The following is a 16372-nucleotide window of genomic DNA, read 5'->3' on the forward strand; positions in this document are numbered from 1 at the left end:
TGTCTGTCCGTCCGTCCGTCCGTCCGTCCGTCTAGCTTCTGCCACCAACGTCAAAACACCCCCCCTCGCCCTCGACAACGAAAAGCGACCCGACCCTCTCTCCCACGAGGCAGCCTCCCCCACAAGCTCCACCCTCTGAGGTACCTACTGTCCTGTCCTGTCCTGTCCTGCCCTGCCCTGCCCTGCCGTACCGTGTCGTGCCGTGCTTCGCCTTGCCTCGCCTCGCCCATCACTCCGGCCTGCGAGACGTGCTGCAGTCGCGCTGGTCTACGGTAGCAGTGGTGCATGGCGGCGGCCGTCTCGTCGCGCTCGCTCGTTTCAGCCTCTACTCTCCCGCTTCCCTTTCCCCTGCAGGGATCTCTCCAACCGACGACACGACCAAGTCGAGGGTCCGACAACTCGCCGGCGCAACAATAACACCCACCGCCCATGTTAATGTCCATCGCCTCAGGAGCTCCAATCCACCACGCCCAACTCTCGCTCTCTGACCGCTCAAATCCATCCCGCCAAACCCTCGCCAAGCTGCGCCCGCCTGCTCCTCTCCGCACTCCCGCAGCCTCCTCCGAGCAGCCCATCACCACCACACGCCCGACTATACAATCTCACGGCCCGTACCGCCTGCGACCTCTGTCCACCGACTCCGACTCCCCTATCGCCGCACCCACGAGGGACAAGACTGTGGGCGCATCAGGGGTGCTGGCGTCACATCATGGCAACCCCTTCAGAGGGTACGCCGTCAAGAGATGGCCTAGGCCCACCTGAAGACCTTCTGCCTGGCGCTCCCGGCGATGCTGCCACTACAAACACCCAGGGGGATCCGTCCGCCGACCGCTCCGAGCTACGATCGCGTGGAAGAGACAATGCCGATGGCGGCGCGCTTAGTACGTCGCGAGAGAGGTCGCGCAACGGCTCGCGGAGACCGTCCGGCTCGCGCACTTGTGGAAAGTGTAAAGGCCATCTGACTGGCCAGTTTGTCAGGGCGCTTGGCGATACGTTCCACCTCGAGTGCTTCACGTGCCATGTCAGTTATACCCCGTCGCTGCTCTTTGGCCCTGCGCTCCCTTACTAACTCGTCCACAGGACTGCGACAAGATTGTGGCTTCAAAGTTCTTCCCCGTGCCTGACCAAGGCCCGAACCAGTACCCCCTCTGCGAAACAGACTATTTCCGCCGGCTGGATCTTCTCTGCTACGAGTGCGGCGGCGCCCTGCGCGGCTCGTACATAACCGCTCTGGACCGTAAATACCACATTGAACACTTCACTTGTTCCGTGTGTCCCACCGTCTTTGGGGCTCAGGACAGCTACTACGAGCACGACAGCAACGTATATTGTCACTTTCATTACTCCACTCGGTTTGCTCAGCGGTGCAACGGCTGTCAGACCGCCATCCTGAAGCAGTTTGTCGAAATCTTTCGGAACGGCCAGAATCAACATTGGCATCCCGAATGCTACATGATACACAAGTTTTGGAATGTCCGACTTCACTCGTCAGGGCAGCCCGTTGTGGAAAAGGCGCGGGCCGAGGAAGAGGACAATGAGGAGCTTCGAAAGCAGGTTCGCCTGGAAGAAGAACGCGTCGAGGAAAAAGTTAACTGGATATGGAAGACGCTGTCGGCGTTTGAGGAGCGCTCGGCGACGTGCATTTCGGACATGTTGCTGCACGTCAGCAACGGCGCTTACTTTGACGGGGTCCTCGCCGCCAGGCGATTCATCATCCACATCGACCTGCTCTTTGAAGCGGCTGATGACCTGGATCGGTTGCTGGCTGAGCAGACGCCCAAGGGTGCGTCATCTTTCCCCGCGCTCGTCTCAGCTGGCGCTAACAGAGATTCAGGGCTCTCATATTCCCGCGAGGCCAAGTTGCTTTGTAAAAAGGTTGTCGCCTTCTTCCAGCTTCTGGCCCAGTCGCAGGACACGGGCGTGCGCAGGCTGGGCGTCACCCAAGAGCTGTTGTCTCTGGTTACAGGTCTGGCCCACTACCTGAAGCTTCTCATCCGGATATGTCTTCAGGGCGCTTTGAAGCTGGAGCGCGAGACGGGTCGGACACAAGGATTAACCAGCTTCATGACCCACATCAATTCGCTCGAGCCCAAGCTCGAAAAAGACAGCCAGACCGACTCGAGCAACGAGTCAGCATTACTAGTGCAGCGGACAGCAGACACCTGCCCTGTTTGCGACAAGCCAGTCGAAGACAAGTGCATGAGAAAGGGCCACAGGGTCTTCCACATCGCCTGCATGGTCTGCCAAAACTGCAACAAAGACCTCCGAGACTCGCCAGAGGCTAGATGGAGCGGCGTCCACGAGAGGCTGCTTTGCGCGGGCTGCGCTGCCAATGTTTCAGATGCTGAGGTGGGCTTTGTGCACGTTACCAGGTTGCGCCAATACGTTCATCTTTTGCGGGTCGCCCATTCCCGTCTTTTGGCGACATTACGCACAAGCGGCGCGTTGCCGCACACATCAGGTAGGCCCTTTTCTGGCCCAACATGGGAGTACGGGCTGATTCCCCCAACAGACGACCCGAACTTGGCCAACTATGATTCAAATAGTGGTCACCGCATCTCCCCATCCGGATCAGAAGCTGTTGAGCCACCCCTCCTTCGCTCAGATACAAGGTCAAGGTCTTATAACGGACAGAACGTGCAGGAGAAAGCCACCCCTTCGTCGTACGAACAAACCCTGGGCGATATTCGACGATTACGGTCAACTCGACTCGACAAACACTTGTCCAACACGATGAAGCGCGCCCGGACGTCGAGGGTAATGGACGGCCCCGAGGGCGTACGACCCGGATCGACAGGAGACCCACGAGTTCAGCCAGGCATGACCATCGAGCAGGGACGCGATCCCAACGAAGGGGATGCGCTGACCTTCGGTACCAATGGCGGCATCGCCCTTGACGACATTCCACGAATTATCGCCGCCGAACAGGCAAAGGATCAGAGGCCAAACGCCGCAAAATACGCCGGCGGCCACCTCACCGGACGTGAGCCGAGAGCCAAGCTAGTCAACGGCCATCGTCGGGATGTATCTGGTGCACAAGAGCTGGAAAAGGCTGCTGCGGGCGAAGGCCATTACGGCAAAAAGTACTTTTCAGAGCTCACTGCACTCGAGTACTTTATAGTCCGGCACGTAGCGGTTCTCACGATGGAGCCATTGCTTGAAGGCCACTTCAACCAGGAAGAGTTGCTCGAGCTGATTGAGAATCAAAAGAGGCCAACATTCTGGAACAAATTCGGCAAGGCTTTCAAGGGCAACAGCAACGAGAAACCCAAGGGTGGAAAGAAGAAGGGTGTCTTTGGCAAGAGTCTAGAGTATGTCGTCGAAAAGGACGGCGCCGAGTCAACCGACTGCGTGGGTCCGGGCACGCTAAAGGTCCCAGCACTGGTCCAGGACGCCGTGTCAGCCATGCGCACCATGGACATGTCGGTTGAAGGTGTATTCCGTAAGAACGGCAACATCAAGAGGCTGCGCGAGCTCACCGAGGAAATCGACAACAAGGGCGGGGATGCAGTTGATCTTACTCGTGAGAGCCCGGTCAACCTGGCGGCCCTGCTAAAGAAGTTTTTGCGTGAGCTGCCGGATCCGGTCATGACGTTCAAGCTCCACAAGCTGTTCATTACCGGTGCAAAGATACAGGACGAGGACAAGCGACGTCGGGTGCTGCACCTAACATGTTGTCTATTGCCCAAGGTCCACCGGGATACGATGGAGGTTCTTTTCACATTTTTGAATTGGGTATCCTCATTTTGCGCCGTCGACGAGGACACTGGCAGCAAAATGGACATCCACAACTTGGCCACTGTCATTGCCCCTAATATTCTTTACCCCAACGTCAAAAGCCCGGACATGGAGGCAAGTTTCCTCGCAATTGAAGCTGTACATGCCTTGATTGAATGCAACGACTCCATGTGCGAGGTGAGTAACGGCAGATTGACACTGCAAGCTTTATGCTAACGGAACCAGGTTCCCGAGGAGCTTCAATCCATTCTAGCAGACTCCAACATGTTTGACCTCAGTGCCGAATTGACGACCAAAGAAATTCTGAAGCGCGTAGGCGAGATGGGCAAGATTCCGCAAGCGAGCGTGAACAGCGGACAACCCCAGACTGGCAATTCAGGCAACCGGTCTTCGGCGCCCGTCGTGGCCAGAATCGAGACGGACCCGTCACCATATCACGCCGAGCCGTCGGTCCGACATGTGGGCGACGGCCAGTCATCCAACAACGAGGCCCTGGCGTATCCCAAGCCGGCGTATATCAACCCGCAAGGGTCAGCAGAGAGCCACGGCAGTGACCGAGGGTCACCGAACCGACAGAGCCAATATCGACCAGGAGGGCCGTCGCAATATCCGCAACGGCAGAATTCGGTCGTGCCAACTGGAGCTGGTTGAAATGATTCCCTAGGTTATTTAAGCAAGGGCGCGCAAAAGGGAGAGCAGCAGAGGGCGGACATGGAGGATTTCGATTGGCATTGAGAAACGGGTCTCTTCGGTCGGCAAAAAATTCACAAACGGTTGTGTGTTTGTTGTAGTAGCCCTGGAGTTTTGTTTTTGTTTCCTTTTTTCTTTTCTTCCTGTGTGCTTGCTGGATTTTTGTCGTCGTTGACTTTTGCCATGGCATGCACATGGGATGTTTTGGGGGGGTTGGGGGATTGCTGGTGAATAATCGGGAGCGGAGCGGAGGTTGTGCTGGTCTGGTCCCGTTTTCCTGTCGTCCCGACACTTGATTCCCTCGTTCGTTTTGGGTCTCGTCCACTGCAGCAGCCACGGGATGAGCTGCAGGGAGGGACTTGCGTTTTTCAAACCGCACATGGCGGGGCTGCAGCATACGGGTGTTGCTAGACGTACCTACGGACGTCGTACTGGATGGATGCATGGGGCTAGGGGAGGTTCTGGATATTCTCCCCGATGCGGCCTTGCTTTCTGGCTGGCACATCCACAAAGACGACACGAGGCGGCTTCTTTGGGGGGCCATGTCTGTCGCCATCTGCCCTTTACCCCTCGTTTTTTTCCTTTGCGTTTTCCTACCGTCGTCGTCTTTCCACCTGTCGGTCCTAGGCCTTAATCTTCTTTGCGCTGGGGAGTTTCTTCTCTTTTTCCTTTGATCCCCCCTTTCGCTCTTCTTTCTCCTCTTCTGCTTCTCCCCCTTCTCCCTTGTTCCACAATCTTCGACACCAACATTATTATTTCCTTTTACCTTTGGCACGCTTTCCCTCTTCCCCTCATCTGATCCGCGGTCCTGTTCACAAGGTTTTCGATACAAACATCGGAAGCGGCAACGCTCGCAAGGAAGCCAGCTTCTCGGCGTCGAGAAGGGTAAGCAGTTCGGGCAGACTGTTGGGTATTTCTGAAGGGAAAGATGCGCGGACAAGATGGGTACAGGCCGGGCGGGACAAAGCAAGCGAGAGATCAAGCCAGCAGGCAGGCAGTTGGCAGGCAGTAGCAGCAGTCCGTAGTTGAGGCGAGCCAAACAGAAAGGTACGCAGGCAAGCAGCAGCGGCTTTAAATTCTCTTTTCCATATTCTGCTCGTGTCGTTCCTCTCGAAAAAGATCAAGTTCTTGGTTGACCACCTGCACGAGGCACCATTTCATGCTTCCTTCCCTCCCTCCTCCTCCTCCTCCTCCCTTCGTTCCCGGCCGCCCGTTGGGGGTTACCGCAGGCAGATACGGGCGTAGCTCGGTGATGGACCATCAACGCAACAACAAACTCACAAGCGTTGCGCCACTTGGTTGATGACAAACAGACAGCTCAGACGGGCGGCGGGTCGGGTCGCGGATGAAACAAATGTCTGTGCGCCAGGTGATTTTTGCCCGCCCGTGGCTGGTGCCTTGGTGTTGGGTGGCTTGGTGAGGCACCTTTAGATAGACACATGTATGTAACTAGGTAGGTAGGAGGTTATGCAAGGTACAGTACACATGCAAGCAAGTGATAGATAGCTGAGACTCACGCTCGGTGTTGGGGGGGATGACCCTGGGGCTCGCGGAAGCCCCAGTTCAGTTCCAGCGGACAGTGACTCACAGTACCTTTTTTTTTTTTTTTTTTTTTTCCCCGCAGCTTCTGGAAGCAGAGAGAACCGGTTTGGCAGTAGTCGGGCCTCTTGAGGGGCGCGCGCGGAGGGAGAGGGTCGAGAAGGTCGCCAAGTAGATAGGGCGGGCGAGCAATGAGGACGAGGGACCGCCCCCGCCCAGGAGGACAGCGTTGCATCTTATCCACCACACGAGATCGGCGCGCGGGCGTCTGCGGGGTGCCCGGTGGGTGGTGAGATGGGATTGGAGTGGAGGTAGTGAGCGGTTGGCCGTTATTCGCCGATGGGAACGAAGGCCCGTTTCAGCTCTGGCGAAGGAAGGAGGCGATCGAGTCGAGTCGAGTCGAGCTGAGCGAGGTAGGTAGGTAGGTAGGTAGGTGGATGGGTGGGTAGGTGGGTAGGTCGATGTAGGGACCGACCGAAAGCAGCAATCATGGGTTGTGCCGGTCGAGTGAGGGGAAGAGCGAGGAAACAGGTCATCAATCAGTCAGATTGGTGGTGGCAGCCGAGAGATGGGATACATCATCATCGTCATCATCATCATCATCATCATCATTATCGTCGTCATCCGAGAAGGCAATAATTGTTAAGCCGTGAGGACTGGGCTCTCTCTGCGGTGGACGGCGCCAGGCCACTTTTCTTGCACGCTTCACCGCTGGTTGAGATGTCGGATCCAATGCGGAAGGACGAGGTGAGGTGAGGTGAGGTGAGGTGAGAGAGGAAGAGGAAGACGACGAGGACCCTGGTGCTGGCTGGGGACCGGGAGCTAGGACCACCCCTGGCATGGCAGCCCAATGGCAGCAGTTTTTTCTCCCGCCTTGGTTCCTTTGGCAATTTTTTTTTTTCTTTTTTTTTTTTCTTTTCAATTGATGCTGGTGTCTTCTGGTTGGCCGCTGCAAGTTACATGCATCGAGGCCGAGGGCGAAATTAGCCCCCGTCGCGTGTGTTGGGTTGGTTGTTTGTTTGTGGTCGATTGGTGGATGTGTAGGATGCGCATGGTGAGGGACGTCGGGGTGTAGCCACCCACCACTTGACCCGCGACGCGACAACGACTAGCTATCGGTTCTTTTGGGCCACCTGCATGAACCCACACGTTCTCTCTTCTCTCTCATTGAGTCACGAGCAGCAAAGGAACACACCATGGAAGACCACGGGCAGGGATGCCGAGCATGGGCCATCCCTTCTGCCCAAACCAAAGGCCCAAAGGCTGCGGGAGACAGGTAGAGCCCTGCGTCATCACCTCCCCCTCACTGCACCTATTCATGTTCATGGCAGTCTGTGCCTGGGGAATTGCCAGTCCAGACATCACGGCCGTCGAGTCGCTACCTAGGTTGCAGCTCGTCGCTCAGCGAAAATCCACAAGACGACGCTGCCATTCGGTCCTTTCCTTTGCATCCCATCTCACGACTGCCGCATTATTTATTGCGCTACTCGGCCTGAAGGATCGCGACCACGACCCCGTCTTTTTTAGCACCGACTGTCCTGTTAGCCATCTCTCGCTCGCTCCCTTTGCCCGCCTGCAACACCACGCTCCGATAAGACGTTTGATCCGCTTCCACGTCGTACCTACACCTGTACTGTGACGCTTCTACGCCCGTACCCCACCATCTTCTCCGACGGCACACCACTCTACCTCGACGAGCGCCTCTGACGCCGTTGCTGTGCTACAAAAACAACCAAAAACCCCTCACTACCGTCGAGACAATTTTTTCAATTTTTTTTGCCTTGCTCACACCCTGTCTTCACCTTGCCTCAACCTCTGTGCCTGCACCAGACGCTTATTCGCCGACATTGCAAACACCAACAAACATCAACACTCGACGACAAGAGCTACATCGAACCATCACCTCGCCGCCGCCCTCGCCACCTGCAACCCTCCGCTCTTCGCGCGGCAGAGCCCGCACAGGCTCCCCCGCCACCAAAACACAAACAGCAAACATGTTTAACATTTCGCTGCCGCGCCTGCCATCGCTCAAGGGCCTCGTGGGCAGCGCCAGCCCGGCCGTCAAGCTGCCCGCCGTCGAGATCCACGACGTCGAGACTGCCGCCGAGAAACGGCCCCGGACACTCAAGCACCTGTTGCGCGCAAATCACGCCAACCACTCGGTCATTTACAGGGAGGGACGGGCCAGAAATGGCACCGCCGAGGTAAGATACGAGATCAACGTCGGCAGCGACGACTTGGGCTGACGAGACCAGCTTCTTGGGGGAGCGTACATGTTTGGCGCGTCGGCAGAGCAGATGAACGAGATTTATGACAAGGAGTCGGAACAGCTGGAGCCGTGGAGGGATTCTCCAGGCGAGATTTCGCGGCATGATTGGAGAGACTTTCTGGGCAAGAGGGAGTAAGTTGGACCCTTGCTAGGCTCGAATGAGAGCTTGCGCTTACGGTGTGTCAACAGATATCAGCGCGCTTTCGTCGATTTCTTCGAAGACCAGCTGGTTCAGTACAGCTACGACTGGAAAAAAATGTTGGAGGATTTCTTGTTTGCGGGAGACGAGCCGTTGATCAACAACTTTGTTGCTGGCAGTGAGTTGCACCGCAAATCCAGCCATGGACTCAATCTCACAATCTTTAGTCGGCCATCCCCTTGTCCACCTCAGCTATGCATACGAACTCAAAAGCCGAACCCTTGCCATCGAAGCCCTCGCCCTCAATTGCTGCTACTACAACTTCCTCCACAAATATCTCGACGACCCCAAGTATACCCGGCCGAGCGCCAACCCAACTTCATCTCTTACAGAAATCTTCGAGCGTGTTGCCGCCGACAAACGCTTCGACAACCTCTTCGATGGCCCCGGTGGCGCCAACATTGAATCCGTTTTCGATCAAGCCGAGGAAGCCGTTCTGGAGCACTGGAATAGCTGGCAAATGGGCAGCAGCGGCCGCAGCTCTGGAGGTCCAACCAGTCCGACTGCAACGTCTTCGCCGCCGCCCTCGTCCACCGCATCTCCCCAGACCACGCCAACTCCTAGCGCTCCCAGACCGTCACTTACAGCTCAGTTTGCGGAAGCCCAAAAGCTCGCCACAATCCTCCTTCTCGCCAAGTCTTCGTCAGGCGACCGCAAGCGACGCTACGACTTTTACCTCTCTTCTCTCCTCACTACGACACATGCCCTCCGGGTCCTTCTCCCTCTTATCCCCTCGCGCTGGCACGGCCCCCTCTTGCGCCAGTGGCTTCTCTTGGCTCTCTCCATCTTCATTGCACAGTTGCGTCCCCCGCTCCGCACTCCATCTACTACCGAAGAGGAACTGGTTGCCGAGCTCGAAGACGGTCGAGGTTGGCACGACGTGGGCAATTGCGTGCTCAAAGGCCGCTATGCGGGCGATGTTGCCTACGTGTCGGTTCTGCGATCCTTCCAGGCTGCTGGTCAGACGTGGCGAGAGGACCGTCGCTTCTACCTGGCGTCGGCGGTACGCTTTGCAACAGAGTTTGATGGCTGGGGCGGTTTTGGCCGCGTCGGCGGCGAGGAAGAAGCAAAAATACACACGCGCAGCCGGGCTGCAAGTGTTGTCGTTGGTGACGCGCCGGGAATGGCGTCGACTGCAGACGGCGTTGGCAGCCCGTACGTTGGCGGCATTGGCGGTGCAGGTGGCGCGGTGAGTGGTGGTGGCGGCGGCGGCGTCAGCGTCTCCACATCGACTGGAGGCAGGACTCGCAAGGGCAGCGTGACCCAAGGCCGCACCGAGGAATGGGTCGGCAGCCTGACGGCCACGGCGCCGCCGGTGCTCGAAGAGGAGGAAGGCCTCGGGTTCCCTGGGTTCCCCTTCAGCGGCGGCCTGAGGAGCACGTCGGCCGGCACGGCCGTGAGCACGAGCGCGGCCAGCGGCGTAAGTGCGAATGCGAGTGGGCTGGGCGTCAGCGTTGCGTCGATCCATCCAGAGCCTGTTCGCCGTACCAACCGGACGCGCAAGAGCAGTTCGGCTGGAGAGCGCGAGCGGAGGCGCAAGAGCGGTAGCGCGAGCAGTGGGAGTGCGAGCGGTGGAAGTAGTGGTGGGAGATGATTGTTTGACGGGAGATGGAGAGAGCAGGGGCAGGAGAGTTGAAGAAGAAGCAGAGAAAGAAAAAAAAATCAAAAGGCAAAAAGGGTGGGATTGGGAATGGGAATGGGAATGGCAAACAGGGAAATGGGCACTCAAAAAAAAACCAGGCGAAAAGAGGTGGATGGATTATCAAAAGAGGAGGATACTTGTCTATATCATTTTGTTCGTTTTGGGGCAAGGCATTATTTGGTTGTGTATGAGATGGGGGCATATCAACTGTATCATCCTTTTTTTTTTTTTTGTTTTTTTGTTTTTTTTTCTCAGGGCATGGGGTGGTTGTCTTGCTGTTTGGCTGGTCTGATGGCGCGCTTTTCCTTTTTCTTGCATATTCTCGACCTTCTCTCTACTTTTTCGCTCTTGTTGTTGATGTTGTTCTTTCTTATTTGTTGTTGGAATAGCAGCAGCTGTATGCTCCTCGCATCATCATGTATCATGTATCACGGCATCCTACGTATTATTCATTCGTCATGGCATTATAGTTCTATCTTCAACATGCTTCTGATGCTTCCTTCGTTTTCCCTCGGCTCCTCTCTCCTTCTCTCGTTCGTCATGACAGACTGCGCACGACGGCATGGGTGCCTCTTTTTGAGCCAACAAAGAGGCAAGTAAGCAAGATCTGTTTGCCAGACAACAAACCGGGCAGTTCCTTCTCTCTATTTGTACTTGCAGAGATGGAAGGGCATGAGTAAAGGCTGTTTGAGTGGGTGATACATGGATACGCCGTCTGGTGTGAGCGGACGCGACGGGGGACGGGACGGGACCAGCGCAGTGGAGCCGAGACTTAGCTAGGTTCCTTCCTCCCGACGCTCCCGACGGGGGCAGGGAGAGGACGGGACGGGACAGGAGGCGGGGGATTGCCAAGTGACGTCATACATCGCGCACTTCCGTTTTCGCCCTGGCTCCACGTAGGTCCCCTGGTCGCGTCTCCGATCACATTTGATACCTAGGTATCCGCCAAGCCAGGCCCTATCCTGGCGTCCCTTTTCCCATTCTCCTTTCTCCGCAAGGTCGGTCAGTCAGTCAGTCAGTGAGTCAATGAGTCAATCAGTCAGTTCAGCAGGAAGGTGGTCAAGTGCGGTGATATCAGCAACGAAGATCGGCCCGGGACGCGGCCGGCCACCACGTCTGGAGTCGCATACTCCTCCACGCCCCCCGCTCTCCCCTTGAACGACATCTGTTTCATCTCTTTTCTTTTTCTTTTCTTTTCTTTTCTCTTTCCTTTTTCTTTCCTTTTTCTTTCCCCCTTTTTCTCCGCTGGACAACGCTGGCTGATCGGTACGCAGTGTACTCGGTTTGCGCGATCGACGGATGAGGTCGTTCAATCCGGCTGGGTCCGGCACGCGGACGGGAGCGTGCGGGATGGCTCCGTTTGTTTTGCTTTGGGTTGTGGGAGGGACAGACAGCCGTCTGGCTGGCTGGCTGGCTGGCTGCGCAAGGAGGTTAAGTATGTGTGGGGGCTGTCGGTCGGATGAGCAGGAAGTCATCTGTCGCGGAGATCCGGGAATGGCACGAGGAAGCGGATGAAAGAGTACGTAACTCGAATGCTTTATGGGTTCGGAAGGATGAGGAAGGGAAGGGTTTAGGCAGGTCATCTGCATGTACTGAAGGAGCCGAAAATAGCAGGAATGCAGCGGCAGGCTGGCTGGCTGGCCGGCTGGCTGCGCCGACATTGCCGGACACGAAACGCCCGCCGCTGGCTTGTGATGATGGAGAGAGAGAGAGAGAGAGAGAGAGAGAGTAGTAGTGGTTGGGTTGAAGGGAGAGAAGGGTAGGGATAGGGTGTTTACATCAACGTGTAAGTGCAGCGGCTGGACGGGGAGGGGGATGAGGTAATAATGGTGTAGGTGAGGAGGGCATGGTACATGTAGGTAGGTCGCGGCAGGCGGTTAGGTAAGGCTGGTAAGGCAAGGCATGGTGGCAGGGTCAGGGGGGAGAGGTGGTAGGGGCGGGCGGACGGGATCGGTGGATGGAGATGGCGAACCCTGTCTCAGAAAAGAGGGAAAGGGGACTCTGGGTTGGTTAGCCGAGCTTGTTGGGCTTGTTTCCCGGTGCTCGGTTCGAGATCATATCGACTTCTGCTGGTACACCTGTGATGTCAAGACGTCGGCAGGATTAAATGACAATTGCCGAAAGGGCGAAAGACCTGATAGAAGGCAATGGTCGCTGGCAGATGGATGCACGTGATGGGGGCTTTCATTGGCGGCGACAGCCACACGGACAAGGAATGAGGATCGACGGGCACAAGCTCTAGACTTGGCAGGGCGGCTGGTGCTTGTTTCCTGCTCGATAAGAAGAACAGAACAACAGAACAGAACAGTGTAGGGCTGCGACAGGGCATCAAGGACGCGACAGGTCGTTTGGGACCTCAAGCAAGGAGCCGGCGAACCAGCCAAGGCTGTCATCCTTCCTTCTTGCACGTGGACGGGGCATATCAAAGGCACGTCATGCTGGACCAACACTGACGACGGTAATGCTGCCATGGGAAGGAAAGATGCAGTTTCAATAGAGGGCCCGAGGCGACAAAGCGACCCGACAAGAATGCCGTCAGACGCACGGCCAACGCTCCCTGCCGCTGCCGGATCCTCGATCCCCGTCACACTGGCGCTGACGTCCTCAATCACTCGTCGGAGCTGGAAGCAGTCGACGGGAAACCAAGCCAGCAGGGGGGCGGGGGCGTCGGGGGTCGGGGCGGGATCCGTCAGCTTCCGCGCAGGGAAAAGCCAGGCGAGAAACAGAGTCAGACGCTCGGATGCTCGGTGTCCGCCCGCCGCGGACTGGAGCACGACGTATAAGCCCGTTCCTCTAAGAAAATAATCTTCATCATCTGCAGCAAAATTGAAAGCCCGTCAAATCCAGGATCGGCGCCACCGTGCCGAACCGGCTTCCAGCCTTCTTTCTCATCGACCGCATCCCGGCTACGTCATACTTTCCACCACCCACTTCACCTTCGTCCGTCCACTCCATTGCATGCGGCCTCAAAACCAAGAACGCCCCGCCCCTCGCCCTTGCTTTCTGCTTCACTTCTGTACCTCCATTGCATCCCTCCCCAGACATAATCTCGTCTAAGACGTCTGGTGGCTTGTTGCTGCTCACTCTTCCCTCAAGACACCCTAGACTCCTCCTACACCACCAATCATGTCTTCGCTGAAAAGAGCCCTCAGCAAGCTCAAGACGGGCAACCACCACTCGAGCCCTCACTCGACCGACGATGAAAACTCGCTCAAGAGTTCCAAGGCAAATGGCGCTGCCGGTCCCGCTTCCCCGCGCGTCGCGTCGCCCCAGTGCGTCAGGTCGCCTGGCAGAGCGTCGCCGCGTTCCGGTTCTCCGCGCACCTCCGCCATCTTTGGCCGAAGCAGTGGCACCTTTGACCGCAGTCACCGCAACAGCACAAATTTTGGCGACAAGTCCTCGCACAGCCCGATTCGCAACCTGAGAGAGAAGCTGCACCTCGGCAACGATGACGACTCGGACTCGGGCGACATCCCGCTCAACCGCGAAGGCGAGCCCATGAGCAGAAACCAGTTGAAGAAGCAAGAAAAGGCTGCCGAGCAGGAACTGCACAGGCGCGAGGCCGACGAGCGTCGACAGGCCCAGATGCGCAAGCGTCGCGAAATGGAGGAGCGCGCCAAAATCGAGGAGACGCCCGAGATGCGTGCCAAGTACGGTGAAGTCCCCATCAACAACTACGCCAATGACAACTACGAGCACAAGGACCGCGCAACTCTCCTCGACCTGTCCTCCAAGGATGTTGGCAAGGAGGTCTTCTTCCGCGCTCGCGTCCACCACCTGCGCAAGATGAGCGCCCATCTCGTCTTCTTTGTCCTGCGCCAGCAAACGGCCACCATTCAGGGTGTCTTGCACGAACACGGCCACATTTCCCCACACTTTGTCTACTGGGCCGAGCACTTGGATGCTGAGTCAGTTGTCCTGGTCAAGGGCATTGTCCAGGAACCCAAGGCAAAGGAGGGCGTCATCAAGGGCACCACCGTCCACGATGTCGAAATCTCCATTCACGAGCTGCACGTCGAATCCAAGGTCACGACGCCGCTGCCCTTTAGCGTCGCCGAGGCCGAGGTCACCAAGGCTGAGACTGAGCAAGAGGGCGACACTCGTGTCCGCGTTAGTGACAGGACCCGTCTCTCCAACCGCATCATCGATTTGCGCTCCACCACCTCGCAGAGCATCTTCCGCATCCAGTCCGGTCTTTGCAACCTTTTCCGTTCTTACCTTGATACCCAGGGTTTCATTGAAATCCACACTCCTAAATTGCAAGGCGGTGCTACCGAGTCTGGCGCCAGCGTCTTCAAGCTCGACTACTTCGGCCGTCCGGCCTTCCTGGCCCAGAGTCCCCAGCTCGCCAAGCAAATGTGCATATCTGCCGACTTTGGCAGGGTCTACGAAATTGGCGCCGTCTTCCGTGCTGAGAACTCCAACACCCATCGCCACTTGACCGAGTACACTGGTCTTGATATCGAAATGCAAATCGACGAGCACTACCATGAGGTCCTCAACATGCTTGACCGCACCTTCAAGCACATCTTTGCGGGCATATACGAGCGCTACCGCCACGAGCTTGACGTTGTCAAGCGCCAATTCCCCCACGAAGACCTCAAGTGGCTCGACAAGACCCTCCGACTGCCTTTCGCCGAAGGCATTCGCCTTCTCAACGAGTCGGGCTGGCGGGATGACAATGGCAACCCCCTTGATGAGAACGAGGACATGGGTACGAGGGACGAGATCCAGTTGGGCAAGGTCATCAAGGAAAAGTTCGGCACCGACTATTACATTCTCGACAAGTTCCCCGTCACGGCCCGGCCGTTCTACACGATGCCCGACCCGGACAACTCCAACGTCACCAACTCGTTTGATATCTTCCTCCGCGGCCAGGAGATTTTGTCTGGTGGCCAGCGTATCCACGACGCCGACATGCTTGTTCAGAACATGGAGAAGCTGAAGATGGACCCTAAGACCCTGGAAGAGTACATCCAGGGCTTCGAGTGGGGCGCCCCTCCCCACGGTGGCGGTGGTATCGGTCTTGAACGTATGCTCATGCTGTTCCTCAACTTGGGCGACATTCGTCACGGCACTCTGTTCCACCGCGACCCCAAGAGTTTGCCTGCGAAGCCGCCCATCAAGAAGCTGCGTCACCCCGAGGCTAGCACGCTGCACCCACCGTGGGAGGGCACCGACAGAGCGGCTGCAGCCATCGACTTCCAGCCCATCGAGAGGCTCATTGCCAACTATGGCGATGCTTCCAACACGTCATGGCTGGAGCCGCGCACGCAAATCTGGCGCGATGAGCTCACTGGAGCCGCTGTTGGCTTTGTGCCGCAGGGAGACTACGCCATCACTGTCGGCGACCCGCTCTGCCACCAGTCGCAGTACGTCAAGACCATTGCGGGCTACCTCCGATGGATTAGGAAGGATCGGAACCTTAAGCCCCTCTGGCTCTTGTGCGGTCCCGATGTCGAAGACGTGCTCGCCACGCGCTTCAACTGGCGCACTTTCTCCGTCGCCGCCGAACAGCGGCTCGACCCGACCAACAACCCGGCCGCTCACGACCACGACTTGCAGCGCAAGATCCGTCACGCCGAGAAGGAGGGCGTAAAGATTTTCGACTTCCCGCTGGGCACCCCGCCGCCTCAAGAGATTCGCGACAAGATTGACGCTCGCGTTAAGGACTGGCTCGCCAACCGCAAGGGCAAGCAAGTTCACTTGACCGACATCCACCCATGGCAGGACAGCGAGCACCGTGTCTACCACTACGCCGTTGACAAGGAGGGTACCATTGCTGCCTTCGTTGCTATGGCGCAGCTTAGCCCCGACCACGGCTGGCAAGTCAAGTACTCGCTCGACTTCCCCGGTGCACCCTCGGGTACGATTGAGTACATTGTGACGCACGCGCTCAAGCAGTTGGCCGCCAAGGGCGAGACCAACGTTACTTTTGGAGGCGGTGCTTCGGCGCGCTTCACGCCTGGCCACAACATGAAGAAGCCGCGCGTCAAGGTGCTGAGCAAGGCCTACCAAGCCATCTCGCAGGAGCTCAAGCTCACCAACAAGAGCGAGTTCCGCGAGAAGCTGGGAGCCCACGAGGACCCCGTGTACGTCTGCTACCCGCCGCACGGGCTCGGTCCCATTGGCGTCAAGGCCATCCTCGCCTTCTTTGAGGACGAGTAGATGCTGCGCGCGCACTGTTGAAAATCATTTTTCTTTGCGGAGTCGAGCGTTTGGCGTGTCCCCCGTTGAGAATTTCTCACTTCGGTTTAGACCTTTCAAGTGCTTGAAAAGAAAGCGGCTGGTTGGT

At 57.3% G+C, this 16372-nt stretch overlaps 5 protein-coding genes across 5 annotated transcripts; 3 read left to right on the forward strand and 2 right to left on the reverse strand.

Annotated features, from left to right (window-relative positions):
* Window positions 1-599: 599 nt before the first annotated feature.
* IWZ02DRAFT_133602 (uncharacterized protein) lies at window positions 600-4398 on the forward strand. Its single transcript, XM_066761647.1, has 5 exons — window positions 600-1021; window positions 1081-1783; window positions 1835-2461; window positions 2513-3915; window positions 3964-4398. The coding sequence occupies exons 1-5, from the start codon at window positions 710-712 to the stop codon at window positions 4387-4389; spliced, it is 3471 nt and encodes a 1156-aa protein (XP_066626215.1). The 5' UTR covers window positions 600-709; the 3' UTR covers window positions 4390-4398.
* Window positions 4399-6502: 2104 nt separating this feature from the next.
* Window positions 6503-6808, reverse strand: IWZ02DRAFT_430062 (uncharacterized protein; the record flags this gene model as incomplete). The annotated part of the gene is made up of 1 exon (XM_066766027.1): window positions 6503-6808. The coding sequence occupies one exon, from the start codon at window positions 6806-6808 to the stop codon at window positions 6503-6505; it is 306 nt and encodes a 101-aa protein (XP_066626216.1).
* A 976-nt stretch (window positions 6809-7784) lies between these two features.
* On the forward strand, window positions 7785-10124 carry IWZ02DRAFT_133488 (uncharacterized protein). The gene is made up of 4 exons (XM_066761646.1): window positions 7785-8171; window positions 8223-8368; window positions 8426-8553; window positions 8603-10124. Exons 1-4 carry the CDS (start codon window positions 7962-7964, stop codon window positions 10027-10029), a joined length of 1911 nt encoding a protein of 636 aa, XP_066626217.1. The 5' UTR covers window positions 7785-7961; the 3' UTR covers window positions 10030-10124.
* A 627-nt stretch (window positions 10125-10751) lies between these two features.
* IWZ02DRAFT_133621 (uncharacterized protein) lies at window positions 10752-11953 on the reverse strand. The gene has a single exon (XM_066761648.1). It carries the CDS (start codon window positions 11736-11738, stop codon window positions 11109-11111), a length of 630 nt encoding a protein of 209 aa, XP_066626218.1. The 5' UTR covers window positions 11739-11953; the 3' UTR covers window positions 10752-11108.
* A 1090-nt stretch (window positions 11954-13043) lies between these two features.
* IWZ02DRAFT_133651 (aspartyl-tRNA synthetase) lies at window positions 13044-16283 on the forward strand. The gene has a single exon (XM_066761649.1). It carries the CDS (start codon window positions 13204-13206, stop codon window positions 16243-16245), a length of 3042 nt encoding a protein of 1013 aa, XP_066626219.1. The 5' UTR covers window positions 13044-13203; the 3' UTR covers window positions 16246-16283.
* The last annotated feature ends 89 nt before the right edge of the window (window positions 16284-16372 follow it).

The sequence above is a fragment of the Phyllosticta citriasiana genome (assembly GCF_038021145.1).
Source record: "Phyllosticta citriasiana strain CBS 120426 chromosome Unknown IWZ02scaffold_2, whole genome shotgun sequence".
Classification (NCBI taxonomy): Eukaryota; Fungi; Ascomycota; class Dothideomycetes; order Botryosphaeriales; family Phyllostictaceae; genus Phyllosticta; species Phyllosticta citriasiana.

What these genes read in the sequence shown, in the direction of transcription:
- IWZ02DRAFT_133602 (XM_066761647.1), top strand. Translation starts at nt 710, where the DNA reads ATGGCAACCCCTTCAGAGGGTACGCCGTCAAGAGATGGCCTAGGCCCA. An exon ending in GGCTGAGCAGACGCCCAAGG is followed by an intron (nt 1,784 to 1,834) that starts GTGCGTCATCTT and finishes ACAGAGATTCAG; the next exon opens with GGCTCTCATATTCCCGCGAG. An exon ending in CGCGTTGCCGCACACATCAG is followed by an intron (nt 2,462 to 2,512) that starts GTAGGCCCTTTT and finishes TTCCCCCAACAG; the next exon opens with ACGACCCGAACTTGGCCAAC.
- IWZ02DRAFT_133651 (XM_066761649.1), top strand. Translation starts at nt 13,204, where the DNA reads ATGTCTTCGCTGAAAAGAGCCCTCAGCAAGCTCAAGACGGGCAACCAC.
- IWZ02DRAFT_133488 (XM_066761646.1), top strand. Translation starts at nt 7,962, where the DNA reads ATGTTTAACATTTCGCTGCCGCGCCTGCCATCGCTCAAGGGCCTCGTG. An exon ending in GACTTTCTGGGCAAGAGGGA is followed by an intron (nt 8,369 to 8,425) that starts GTAAGTTGGACC and finishes GTGTGTCAACAG; the next exon opens with ATATCAGCGCGCTTTCGTCG. An exon ending in CAACAACTTTGTTGCTGGCA is followed by an intron (nt 8,554 to 8,602) that starts GTGAGTTGCACC and finishes CACAATCTTTAG; the next exon opens with TCGGCCATCCCCTTGTCCAC.
- IWZ02DRAFT_133621 (XM_066761648.1), bottom strand. Translation starts at nt 11,738, where the DNA reads ATGTCGGCGCAGCCAGCCGGCCAGCCAGCCAGCCTGCCGCTGCATTCC.